At 41.7% G+C, this 12,429-nt stretch overlaps 1 protein-coding gene across 1 annotated transcript in view; it reads left to right on the top strand.

The window, feature by feature from the left end:
• SLC5A12 (solute carrier family 5 member 12) overlaps nt 1-11,525 on the top strand; it is a 32,999-nt gene extending 21,474 nt beyond the window's left edge. The window contains exons 8-15 of the mRNA XM_056851237.1: nt 876-964; nt 2,736-2,848; nt 3,903-3,970; nt 6,087-6,173; nt 7,308-7,483; nt 8,053-8,156; nt 8,900-9,027; nt 11,295-11,525. Coding sequence (XP_056707215.1) covers nt 876-964; nt 2,736-2,848; nt 3,903-3,970; nt 6,087-6,173; nt 7,308-7,483; nt 8,053-8,156; nt 8,900-9,027; nt 11,295-11,459 — 930 coding nt within the window. The 3' untranslated portion in view covers nt 11,460-11,525. The remainder of the gene's footprint in view (nt 1-875; nt 965-2,735; nt 2,849-3,902; nt 3,971-6,086; nt 6,174-7,307; nt 7,484-8,052; nt 8,157-8,899; nt 9,028-11,294) is intronic.
• Nucleotides 11,526-12,429: the final 904 nt, after the last annotated feature.

The following is a 12,429-nucleotide window of genomic DNA, read 5'->3' as shown; positions in this document are numbered from 1 at the left end:
GGGGGCAGCCTTGGGGGAAATGTCCCTCCCCCTCCTCTCGCCGACCAACAGCCATCAGTCGGCGAGAGGAGGTCCAAAGGGCTCCGCAGCGCCCCTGCAAGCCGTGGCCCCAGGAACACCCTCAGGGAGGGCCACCCTGTGCCGCGCCTCCGTGGCGAGGCCCCAGAGCTCCCGAGGGCCACAAAAAATGTCCCCGGGGCCACATACGGCCCCGGGCCTGAGGTTCCCCACCCCTGGAATAGAATAATAGAATCATAAAGTTGGAAGGGATCACCAGGGTCATCTAGCCCAACCCCCTGCACCATGCAGGAAATTCCAGACTACCACCTCCCCCACACCCCCAGTGACCCATACTCTATGCCCAGAAAATTGCCAAGGTGCCCTCCCTCTCAGGATCTGCCTAAGGTCATAGAATCAGCATTGCTGACAGATGGCCATCTAGCCTCTTATAAACCTCCAGGGAAGGAGAGCTTACCACCTCCTGAGGAAGCCTGTTCCACTGAGGAGCTGCTCTAACTGTTAGAAACTTTGTGTGAAACACCCAAGTAGAAGAGGCAGCATAAGATAATTCTCAGTATACAGGCCCACTTCTCCCAAGCTGTGGTCTACTGAGGGTATTCTGCCTAAGGGCCCTCAAAATCCTGGAACCAATATTGGCTCTGTTTAAAGGATCTATTTGAGGGTCTTAGTTTGAGGAATGCCACAGAAGTGTCCTCCTTTAAACATGGGAATTAACTGAACAGAATCAGGCAGGCTCTCCCTTGTGTGCCTTGGTCAACTTATTACTTCAGATTAATGAGGACCCGCTCATACGTGCCTATTGAAGTACCACTGGCTGAGGCAACTGTCTTCATCTTTCTTCCTTTCTTCCACAGCTGATGCCATATTTTGTCATGATCGTCTTTTCCTCAGCCCCTGGACTTCCGGGATTATTTGTTGCATGTGCATTCAGTGGAACACTCAGGTCTGTGCATAATTAGGTTGGCTCTAGCCTCCTCTGCTAAGCTGGCTTTACTGGAGGAAAACCAAACAGAACATCACAGGATAACTGAATGCTGATGGGATTGCTGCTTTTGAAAAACGCTGCATCATTTATTTCCCCTTTATCCCTGCAACGAAATGCTGCAGTGCTTTGTCTTTCTGTATTCATTCCAGCAACAACACTGTGGTGGGCTCTGTAAGATAGATGTTCCTATATCTTCCTACACCAATTAGGGAACAAAACCCAGTATAATCGATGGAATTAAAATGCCATGCAAAAACCAATTGTCATTTAAACCCCCCCCCTAATGTCAGGAAATGTAAAAAGACACTAAAGAGTTAGGCAAATGATGTGGTTTCCCAGAGATAGGCAACTGTGTTGTTTTCTTTTATTCCTGTCTGTCACATCCGACATATGCTTATGGAGCATAACAATTGAAAAAGGATTGCTAGAGAAAAAGATAGATGAGTGAAACAGGCTGGCAGGGTATAGGAGATGCTGCAGACAGATTCTAATTCCGATAAAATGACTTTCCCCCTTGATGTATTTATTTTAAAATATGTAGGGGACCACACTCACAGCAGAGGTTCTCAAGAGGTGCATTCAATCAAAACGAATCACAATAAAATCAAATAAAACCAGTCCAGTGAACAAAGCACTGTGAAATGAAGGCTCAAATTAGCAGCAGAAAGTATCTTGAAACAGTAAAAAGGTCACCAGCTGTTGAAAGTTCACTATGAATCTCCATTTTAAGCAGGAGAAAAAGTTGTAAAATTATAACAAATTAGTCGTTAAAAACAAGCAAGCCTACCACTGCCACCATCACAAACCACAGCTAACTGTGAAGGTCCCTTTGGGGGTGGAGCCTGAGGAGGGCGGGGTTTGGAAAGGGGAGGGACTTCAATGCCATAGAGTCCAATTGCCAAAGCCGCCATTTTCTCCAGGGGAACTCTATCAGCTGGGGATTAGTTGAAATAGCAGGAGATCTCCAGCTAGTACGTGGAGGTTAAAATTAAAAGGAAAAGCACAAGAACAAACAAGCCCACAATAAGGCAAATAAATATTAATGCTAGATGATGCTGTTAGAAAAATATATTAAGAGGAAAAACCTCACAAAGACAACCTCAGTTGAAAGAGAAATCAGACCAACAGATCCGGCGTAAGCAAGGTACAAAACAAAAACAAAAACGCACAAGGCGTTATAACAATGAAGAGCAAGGCGCAAAGCGCTCAAAGTCATAAAAGTCCATACATAGAAATTATTACAATAAAGCAACAGAGAATAAATTACGCGCAATGGGCTTCTGGTAAATTCCCATTTCATGAAGAATTTTTTCAAGCTTCTAGTCCTTCCATATGCCTGAAGATTCATTCATAGGTTAAAGGAGTGTACCTTCCTAGTATGTACGGACAACTGAATAAGACGTCTAAATTTAGAAAGTGCGGCGTGGCATTTTAAGACTTGTTGTACGTGGAGGCTGGCAACCCTAAGTGGGACTGAAATCACCTACCCGGCTCATGAATGCATTTCCAACAACTGACTCTGAAAGCCGTATGAGATGAGTTTCAAATATCCTGCTGAACACTCACTAAAACTATTATTCATCTAGGCTCAGCCCTCTTTTGGGATTATGTGAGTTAGCTTTGCAATGGTTGATATTTGACCTAGCATTTTCTTGTATTAATGAAACTGATTTGGGGAGTTAGAATGACCAACGAGATATTCTTACACTGATTGTGTTTATTTTTACAGTACAGTGGCGGCAAGCATAAATGCTCTGGCAACTGTAACATTTGAAGATTTTATCAAGAACTGTTTACCAAATCTCTCTGAAAGAATGAACACTTGGGTCAGCAAAGGTTTATGTAGGTACAGTAGATGGATTCGATTCTTCTTCATTGTAAAGCCCCAAAATGAAATCCACTGGCAGAGTGGTATTTCCATTGAAGCCAACTGAAATCAGTTTGGTACAAATTATGCATGTCTTCTTGAATTTAATGGTAACAGATGTCACACATTGAACACTGTGCAGTTGACTGTAAATTTGTGTGTCTTGGCCACTGTTGTGTACAGCCTCCCAAACTATTGTGTACAAAGATTTAAGTGGCGATTTGGCAATATTTAAGCTACTGTTTAGCTGGCTTTATTAACCTTGGTTTTGAAGCAGTAAGTCCTATTAGTGTACCCATGCACCCAGTTTGCCTAATTATTCAGAGGAATAAAAGTAACTTAATTATGTAAGAACTTATGGGTCAGACCACTAGTCCATCTAGTCCAGCATCCTGTATCACACAGAGGCCAACCTGTTATTCTGGAGGGTCAACAATAGGGCATAGAGGCCAAGGCTGTTGCCAAGTGTTGCCTCCTGGCACTGGCCATCAGAGCTTTAGTGCCTTTGAACAGGGAGATTCCCTTAGTGACATTGGCTTGTAACCACTGATGAACCCAACCCCTGTGAACTGAGCTTATCCCTCTTTAAAGCAATTTATGCTTGTGGCCATCACTACATCTTCTAGCAATGAATTCCACATTTTAATCAACTATTGGAGCAAAGAAGTATCGCCTTTTGTCCGTCTTGAATCTATTGTCAATAACGTCATTGGGTTCCCCTGAATTTTAGCATTTTGGAAGAGGGGGAAAAAGTTCTCTATTCACTGTCTTTGCCCGATGCATACTTTTATAAACCTCTATTACAGGAGTGTCAAACATAAGGCCTGCAGGCTGGATCTGGCCCACGAGCCAGCTGAGGCAGTCACTCCTTCAGTCCTGATCTGGGCTGGCGAGGCATTTATGTATTCGGCCCTCGTAGAAACTTCGGCCCAGCTCTATCTTGTTCCCCCTCAGTCATCTTTTTTCTAAACCGAATGGCCTCTGGATATTTGTAGAAGTGGCTATTAATAGTTAATAACTCTTTTTCAGGTATAGTATTTGGTATAGTATGCACATCAATGGCTGTAGCAGCATCGCTTATGGGTGGCGTTGTACAGGTAACTACACATTTGAAGCTCTTTGGTATGATCCAGAAGGTCTGTGTATGTAAAGGTGTGACACTTTTTTAATGAGTAAGAAGTCTTCCACATGGGTACTGGGGAAGTCCCTTGCATCTGCCAAGTTTCTCTAGTCACAGGAGAGATTAGGAAGCCACTGCTCACAGAGATAAACCCTTGGGCTTGCTTGCAAAGTGATATTTCTGTTATGATTCTTTAACTGTTTTCCCCATAAAAAATGTGCTGTTCTTTATTTAATAAGAAAATATACAGCAAGGGGCATTATTATAAAATCAATTCAATTAAGCCATCTTGCTTACCTTTTCCTTATGTGCAGTATATGTGAACAAAATGGGAACCTTAGAGATATGAACCAATAGGCTATCCTAGTGTTGTACTAGCAGCCAGGAGAGACCCAGGTTTGAATCCACACTCTGCACGGAAGTTTGCTGGGTGACCTTAGGCCTGTCACATACTCTCAGCCTAACCTACATGTCAGGGTTGTCGTGAGGACAAAATGGAGGAGAGGAGAAAGATGTAAGCAGCTTTGAGTCTCAGTTGGGAAGAAAGGCATTGTAAAGTAAATAAAGAAATACCTCAAGCCAGGGATCTTCATGGGAAGCACTACCAATAGTGCTTGCTCAGATCTTCCTGTTTATTCTACCAAGCAGGTTTTTGCATCTGAGATCTCAAGATAACAGTGAGCACCATTCACAGGGATCTCCTTCCTGTCATACTAAAACAGCATTATCTTGCATACACAGGGAAATGTAAAAGGGTGGTGTAGTGGGTAAGAGTAGTGGTTAAGAACAGTGGTTTGGAGCGGTGGACTCTGATCTGGAGAACCAGGTTTGATTCCCCACTCCTCCACATGAGCAGTGGACACTAATCTGATGAGCTGGATTTGTTTCCCCACTCCTACACATGAAGCCAGCTGGGTGACCTTGGGCAAGTCACATTCTCTCAGCCCCACCTACCTCACAGGGTGTCTGTTGTGGGGAGGGGAAGGGAAGGTGATTGTAAGCCGGTTTGAGTCTCCCTTAAGTGGTAGAGAAAGTCGGCATATAAAAACCAACTCTTCTTCTTCTTCTGTATATGTTTGTGTGCATATAAGAGTATATTCATTATATGTGGAAATAAGCATAAGTTAAATCATGGAATGTATACACACATAAATTCTTTTTGCTTTACCACATAGTTGGCTGAAAACCCTTTGACGATTTTGTGAAACAAAACCTTCACAAATTGTAATTAGGATGTATTCCAAGGTTATTCTCATGATAGTACAATATCCCTTCAAAAATTTAGTGTTGGTGGAGGAAGTTAGTGTGCTTCAGAATACCTAGGTCCTGTTTCAAACATGCAAAGCCTACCTAAAGACATTCTTTGACAGGAGGTGGGATGATTCCTTTGAGCTAATCCTCCCCACACACTTTGTGTAAATTTAGTAACTCAGACCAGTGGTGCAGAATGTTATTAGGTCATCTTTCTCTGAAAAATGGGAGGGGTCATATCTCTCCCATGCTGCCCTGACTTCCTTGGCATTTTTGGAAGAAAAAAAACCACATGGATTTTTTTAAATTCCCCTGGTAGATTCTGTTGTTTGTGGGGAGAGGGAATGCTGTGTTCATAAAATCTAAAGCTTTATTATAGTTTTATGCCTCTGGTACTTCTTTTCTTTTTACAGAAAGAAATTGTAAGTGGTATAACCAGGGAGGAATTTCATCACAAAACATTGGTGAATGGTTTAGATTCATTAGGGACCAGTCACACCATTTGACCACATTTGTGAACAAAAAGTGTGTTTAATTGTTCAAGTCTACCAGAAAGATTTCTTGGCATGACTTAACCTTTAGAAAAACAAAGCAGTGTTTCTAAATGCTAATTTGTTTTACTTACAGGGAAAAGTTAAGAACTCCCTGCATCTTTTGAGATGCACTAACTTCAAAATGGAATGCACTTTGTAATCAGTTCAGAAATTATATACAAAGAAGAAATAGGAACCTTGTGTTCTCTGAGATAAGAAACTGGAAGAGCCATTAGAGGAAGAGACAGTGGAGACAATGGATGATGATGATTAGTTATCTAAAGCATCTCCTATGTTTCATTTTAATAGGCCTCACTTAGCATTCATGGAATGTGTGGGGGACCAATGCTGGGACTATTTACACTGGGAATCGTTTTTCCTTGCACCAACTGGAAGGTTAGTAATAACTGTCAAGTCTTTGTAACAGTTCATGTATAATACTCACTAATTATCATCATCTTTACAAAATACAGCATCCCATCTATTGTGTTAGATTGTTGGGTAGCTTATGATAATCAGGCCATCTTTTAATTACTCCATAAATACATAGGGCTGGGTCAACTAAACAGAATGTGTTTGTAGAACAAATTTCTCTCTGGTTCTGTATGCAGCCGAAGCACTCCCTGAAAAGCAGTTCCTGAAGGCTAGCATACACTGATGAACATATTGGTATGCACCACAGGGGTCTGTGGCAAGAAGAATGAATCTACAGAATATCCCCCTGCACACGCTGTTGTGCAAACTTTTCCTCCATTCATGGAAGTGTGTGTATAACAGTGCATTCCTAAGGAGAGCTACTCCAGTCTAAGCCCATTGAAATAAATGGGCTTAGACTGGAGTAACTCTCCTTAGGAATGCACTGTAGCAGAGAAAGTAGTTGGTTTCAATCAACTACACTTCTGCATCACAACTCAGTCCTCTTGAGGGTCCCTCAACCCTCAGCCGAAATTTTGGGACAAGTGCAAGGGTGCAGAGAGAAGATAGAAGGAGAGATCCTTTGCCTGAAGTCACTCCATTCATGGCTCAATGGATCCAACCCATAATCTCAGTTAACAGGCCATTGGTGAACCTTCTCACTATTCTGACAGGGGTTATGTTTGGTTAAGGGAAAGGGCATATCACAGGTGCTATAGGAATATCTCTGAAAATGCCTCCTAGGGGTGAGCAATCCTTCTGTCCCACCCAGCCTGCAGATTGGAAAGTACTTATCATGTGTCACTCCTATTGCATTGTGTGTTACTATACCATTTCCTCAACAGCATATAGGATTGTGGAGTAATGACAGGGAAATTCACGACTTGTGATGTTTTCGAAAAGGATGGTGATGGAAGTTAATACCCCCATCAGGTCACAAGCATTCCGTTTCTTTATGACCCATTCCAAAATCATTTAACATTTTGGCATAGTTTTAAACTAAACTAAACCCAGCTGCCCTGTATGTTAACCTCAGCACCCCTTTACACTTATCAATCCCATGCTTTGTTGAAGTGCATACATTTTTTATTTTTCTAAGTTACTTTTTGATTTCAGGGTGCTCTTGGAGGTCTCCTGACTGGAATCACTTTGGCATTTTGGGTTGGCATTGGGGCTTTTGTTTACCCCGCTCCATCATCAAAGGCCCTTCCATTGTACCTCTCGACATCCAAGTGCGCTGTCAATAATACAGGGATGGTAGCTACAGCAACTCCTACACTACCACCTTTCAGGTACCATTATTTTCCCCGCACCTTTATAAGGTATGGCATTTTAGCATAGCTATTTTCAGTTATCATTCAATTATTCTCTTACGGTTTGCCCCATCTTTGATAAGATGATGTTCAATGTCCCATAGGTAAAGGTAAAGATCCCCTGTGCAAGCACCGGGTCATTCCTGACCCATGGGGTGACGTCACTTCCCCATGTTTTCTAGGCAGACTTTGTTTACAGGGTGGTTTGCCAGTGCCTTCTCCAGTCTTCTTCCCTTTACCCCCAGCAAGCTGGGTACTCATTTTACCAACCTCGGAAGGATGGAAGGCTGAGTCAACCTTGAGCTGGCTACCTGAAACCAACTCATGTCAGGATCGAATTCAGGTTGTGAGCAGAGCTTGGACTGCAGCACTTCAGCTTACCATTCTGCGCCACGGGGCTCCTTATATGTTCCGTACCATATCAAAAACAATCAAAGCTTCAGTTGGGGGATATTAAATGTGGTATATGAACCAGCTCTTCTTTAAAGATGTTATGCATATATAATCATAAATAATTGACTTTTTACCTCATTGTTTTGTCATCCTAGGCCTCAGTTGGCAGATTCTTGGTATTCTTTGTCATACCTTTATTTCAGTGCTGTTGGGTGTCTTGGATGCGTTATTACAGGGCTTCTGATAAGTTCTATAACAGGTTTGTTGTGTTTGTGCTCCTGAGCACTGCCTGGAACCACATTTTTTAAATAGATGTCTCCTCTGTTATAAAAATCTATAAAAGGTACTTGGAAGAAGTAGGATGATTGATTTAACAGGCATCTCTTTGGCACAGTTTCCTATGCCATGAAGTAAAAAAGGCATTGGTGTGAAGTGAGTATCTACTATCTACTATAGTATCTACTATAGGGCAGGGCACCCAGATCATCCCCACCCCAATTTAAGACTAACAGTGCAGTCCTAAGGAGGGTTACTCCACTCTGAACTCATTCATTTTAGTGGGTTTAGCTTGGAAGAAAGCATAGTGACCATAGGCTAGTAAAGATCTTCACTTTGAGAGAAGAAATCCACGTCAGATCTGCTAGAAGTTATGCATGTCTGAGATTCGCTTGTGCTACTTACTGTATCTTTGTTGGAGTGCTGCCAAAAACACAGGATTTAAATAACTTTATACCAGTGACTCATTTGGGGGAAAAGCCACAACCATTGCAGAGTAACCAGTTGCCTGTGATGAAAATCCCTATGGGGTCCGACTTGTAGGACTGGAGCTAAGGACCCTTGGGTCAGACTTAGACTGTGCCTTTTGAGAAACTGTGGTCCTCTTGCCAGATTTATTACATGTGATGTTAAATGAAAACTTTTTAACAATACATATAAGTTGTTGTATATTCTTGATTCACTATCCTAGAAGTTTCCCGTTGACTCTTATCTTATTCTATCTAGGGCCCAATAAAGGAGAAGATATTAAAGCCCTTTTAATTCGCCCGGTCTGTAATATATTTTGCTTTTGGTCTCATAAATGGAAAACGTTGTGCTGGTGCGGAGTGGATCATGATAAAAAAATGCTTCAAGTAAGATTATTTTAATGTATTACTTCTCCAAACTGTAGCATCAGAGGGGGAGGGGATGTGATTCTGTGGTAGAAGAGCTGATTGGTATGCTGAAGCTCCCAGATCAATCCCTGGCATCTCTGGCAAGTGACGGAGTAGGTGATGTGAAAGTCCCCTACTTGATACCCGGAAGAACATCTTCCAGACAGTGAGGACCAATGGTATAAGACAGAGTTATGTGTTCATGGGAGGTATGTGATTGGATTCAGGATGTATGTAAAAGTAGTAGGCTCCCAATTCTAAATGGTGACTCTGTTGGCAGTAACCCTTTCCTTCTGCAACAACTATCACCATCAGAAGATATTCCCAATGGCACCTCATTGCTGAATTTGGTTAATACAAAATTAATAAACAGTTCCAGGAACCCATGCTGTATGCCTATTAAAAAGAACAATGCAGATTGTTCATAATTCTCTGAGACCACCAACTTTGACCTTTGTAACCATAAACATGAGGATCCATTCAGAAATCCTACTTCTAGTAATACAAATGACATGCAGTTTTTCGAGGCATCTAAGTTACTGAAAGGAAGTGTGCCAAGAATACTGAGGATTACCACGTATTCCAAAGGGGGGGGGAGATTTTCAGCATGGTTCATGCTGAGCCAAAATAAGAGCTATAACTACAAGTTATCCATCCTCCACAGAAAACAATTCTAAGCAAGTCAACTCAGAATATAATTGCCATTTTATTCAGTGGGGATTGCTCCTAGGAAACTGCTCTTAGGATTGCAACCACAGTGTGGTTGCATAGTTTTAAATGAGTTCTCAGAATTCACTTTTTCTTTTCTATGTGAAAAGAAGTATGGGTTAGGCTCAGACAGACCTTTCTTGTCTCATCCTCTTCAGTCTGACTTTCTGAATCAGCTTCTTGTGCTGCGTTTTCCCCAGGCTTCATCTTGTTATGCTGGCGTATGAATAAGAGACTGAAGTCTAGAACAGGTTTCTATGTATTCCATTGTGTGTAAAGGGCACAGGGTTGTTGACACCTTTACTTTTAGGGGAACAGTCTGAAGTATAATCTACAAGTTGAAATTCCCACAAGAAGCTCCTTTTCACCTGTAATAAGTGTTTTTCCTATTTTCTGTCAACCTTGGTGACAGGATAGCTCAGAGCTGTTTTTTTTTAATTAACCTAATATGAAGGGCAGTAATGGGAAGCCTTTTTGTATATGGTAATGAATACTAGAGAACATTGATAATATATCCCATAAATGAAGATACAGTACATCAATGTGTGTGTTGAATGGATTAGTTATTTACAGTTAAATGCAATGTATTAATTTTAATATCATTAGTGTGTTTAGTTTTTTTAGTTCCTTAAGAAGCTACCCAGTGGGTTCATCAATGTTTGAGCAAAACCACTATGAGTCAAAGTTTGGAATTATACTATAAACATACTTCGCTTGACCTTGCCTACAGAAAAGATGTGATATGAGATGTGGTTCATCAACACCATTCCACTATGCTGTTCAGAGTCCTGTTTCAGATAATGATGTGCAACACCTAGAAGGTTTCCTCACCAGGCACTTAAATTGGTCATCTCACAGTGTCTGATTTGGTTAGCTCCCCCACAGATACCTTGGGTTGCTTGCCAATCTGATTAGATTGACACACCTGATCTTTACCATTTCTGTCTACCCTGCCCAACTAAACAAAACAGGCCTATTTATCTGTAAAAGAAACCCTTTCTCAGCAGTGGGGAGTTGGTGAAAAGAAAAGAACTTCTCCTAGCCTATCTGAGAAGATCCCATAAATTCCTGCTCAGCCATGAAGCAGCCATCTCCATATGAATGCAGGGCAGGCAAGTCAGTTTCAGCCATCACATGGCTGGCTCTGACGCATGGGAAGGCTCTTTAATGTTTATTTCCACCCCTTCTTTGGTGACTTCACAGCACAGCAAGAGGACTGGCCAATCATTGGTGTTTTGTATTTTAAAAACATGGCACCAGCAATTTAATGGACCCTGACTGAGAGTGGAATCCTCTGGTGTGGTGAATGAATAAATGGATGGTCCCATAAGTATTTAATGCAATAAAATTAAGCAGTATTTACACACAATGATGTGAACCAGTTCTCTGGTGTAAGAATAAGAGTCCCTTGGCCTGAACAGTCAAGCATGTAGAGAAAAGAGGAGAGACGGAAGAGAAAGGTTACATCATTTCAAACTTTGCTCCATGACAAGCATCAATAGGAATCAGCCTTTTCTTTTTTATATATTATTCCTCAGGAGATGTCAACAAAAGATCTCCACAAATATGATGCAAAGAAGGCAGAAGAAGATGATGTACTCAAGAATGGACTGGATAAAGACATACAGAACTGTTTCCCTGGCTATAATCCAGATGAAAAATCATACACTAACACAAGCATAGAGACAGAATCTTACTTTTAGCCTTCCTGCATGGAAGAAAATACATCCAGCTAAACCAGCAAACCACATAGCACTGGCCAACTTTTAGAAAAACAGTTTGGTGACATTTATTTATAACTTAAGAAGGAACATTCATTTTTACTGACTGAACTAATTTCATAATAAGAAGATAATTATTTCTGTGGTGCTGAATTTAGTAGAAAGCTGCATCCAAAGGGAGGTTCTTCTTATCCTCTAAGAATTCACTTGCCAGGCTTTGCACCTTCTTAGTACATTCTTTCTCAAACTTGGCTTGGTACAATCATCCCAGAAAGAATGGAGTCTATGCATGCTGGGACACCACCTGGGTGGCAAGGTATACATTTTAGAAGGTCCTGCTCATATTGATGCCTGTTGCTTTCTGACAACCCCTTGTGGTTGCCAATTTCTCCAACTGTACCACTGAAGAGCTTTTTGAGGGCTTTAAAAATTGGTAATTGCTCTTGTACTATAGCACAGTAATATTATCGTGTATTCTAATAGCGGAGTTGACAAATCTTTGGATACTTAAATCCACTGACTGAAACTGTGAACAGGCAAGAAAGATAGTTCTTTCCACAAACCTGAAAACGGCTCCAGGTTTGCAGAAAATCTGAAATCTAGAAAACATTTTAAACAAGCAGTTTAAAAAAGCCAAAAAGGATAAAAGGAGGGCTTGTAGCTTTAAGCAACAGATTCCCTCCATAGTGGTTGCTAGGCAACCACAGCATCCAAGCTTGGTTCTGCCAGTAAAAGGCAGGGGGAGAGGGCAGTGCCCTTTCCAGGCCTATTTTGGCCTTTGAGAGGGGACTCACTGGGGCTAGGCCTGACAAGGGCTGCCAGCTCCAGGTTGGAAGATTCCTGGAGATTTTGTGGGAAGTTTGTGGAGGGCAGGGTTTGGGGTGGGAAGAGGCCCTATCAGCTAATAATGCCATAGACTCCAGCCTCTGCTAGGGGTGTGCACCAATTTATT

This window comes from Euleptes europaea, chromosome 6, assembly GCF_029931775.1.
Source record: "Euleptes europaea isolate rEulEur1 chromosome 6, rEulEur1.hap1, whole genome shotgun sequence".
Classification (NCBI taxonomy): domain Eukaryota; kingdom Metazoa; phylum Chordata; class Lepidosauria; order Squamata; family Sphaerodactylidae; genus Euleptes; species Euleptes europaea.
This window is presented reverse-complemented; position numbering and strand designations above follow the sequence as displayed.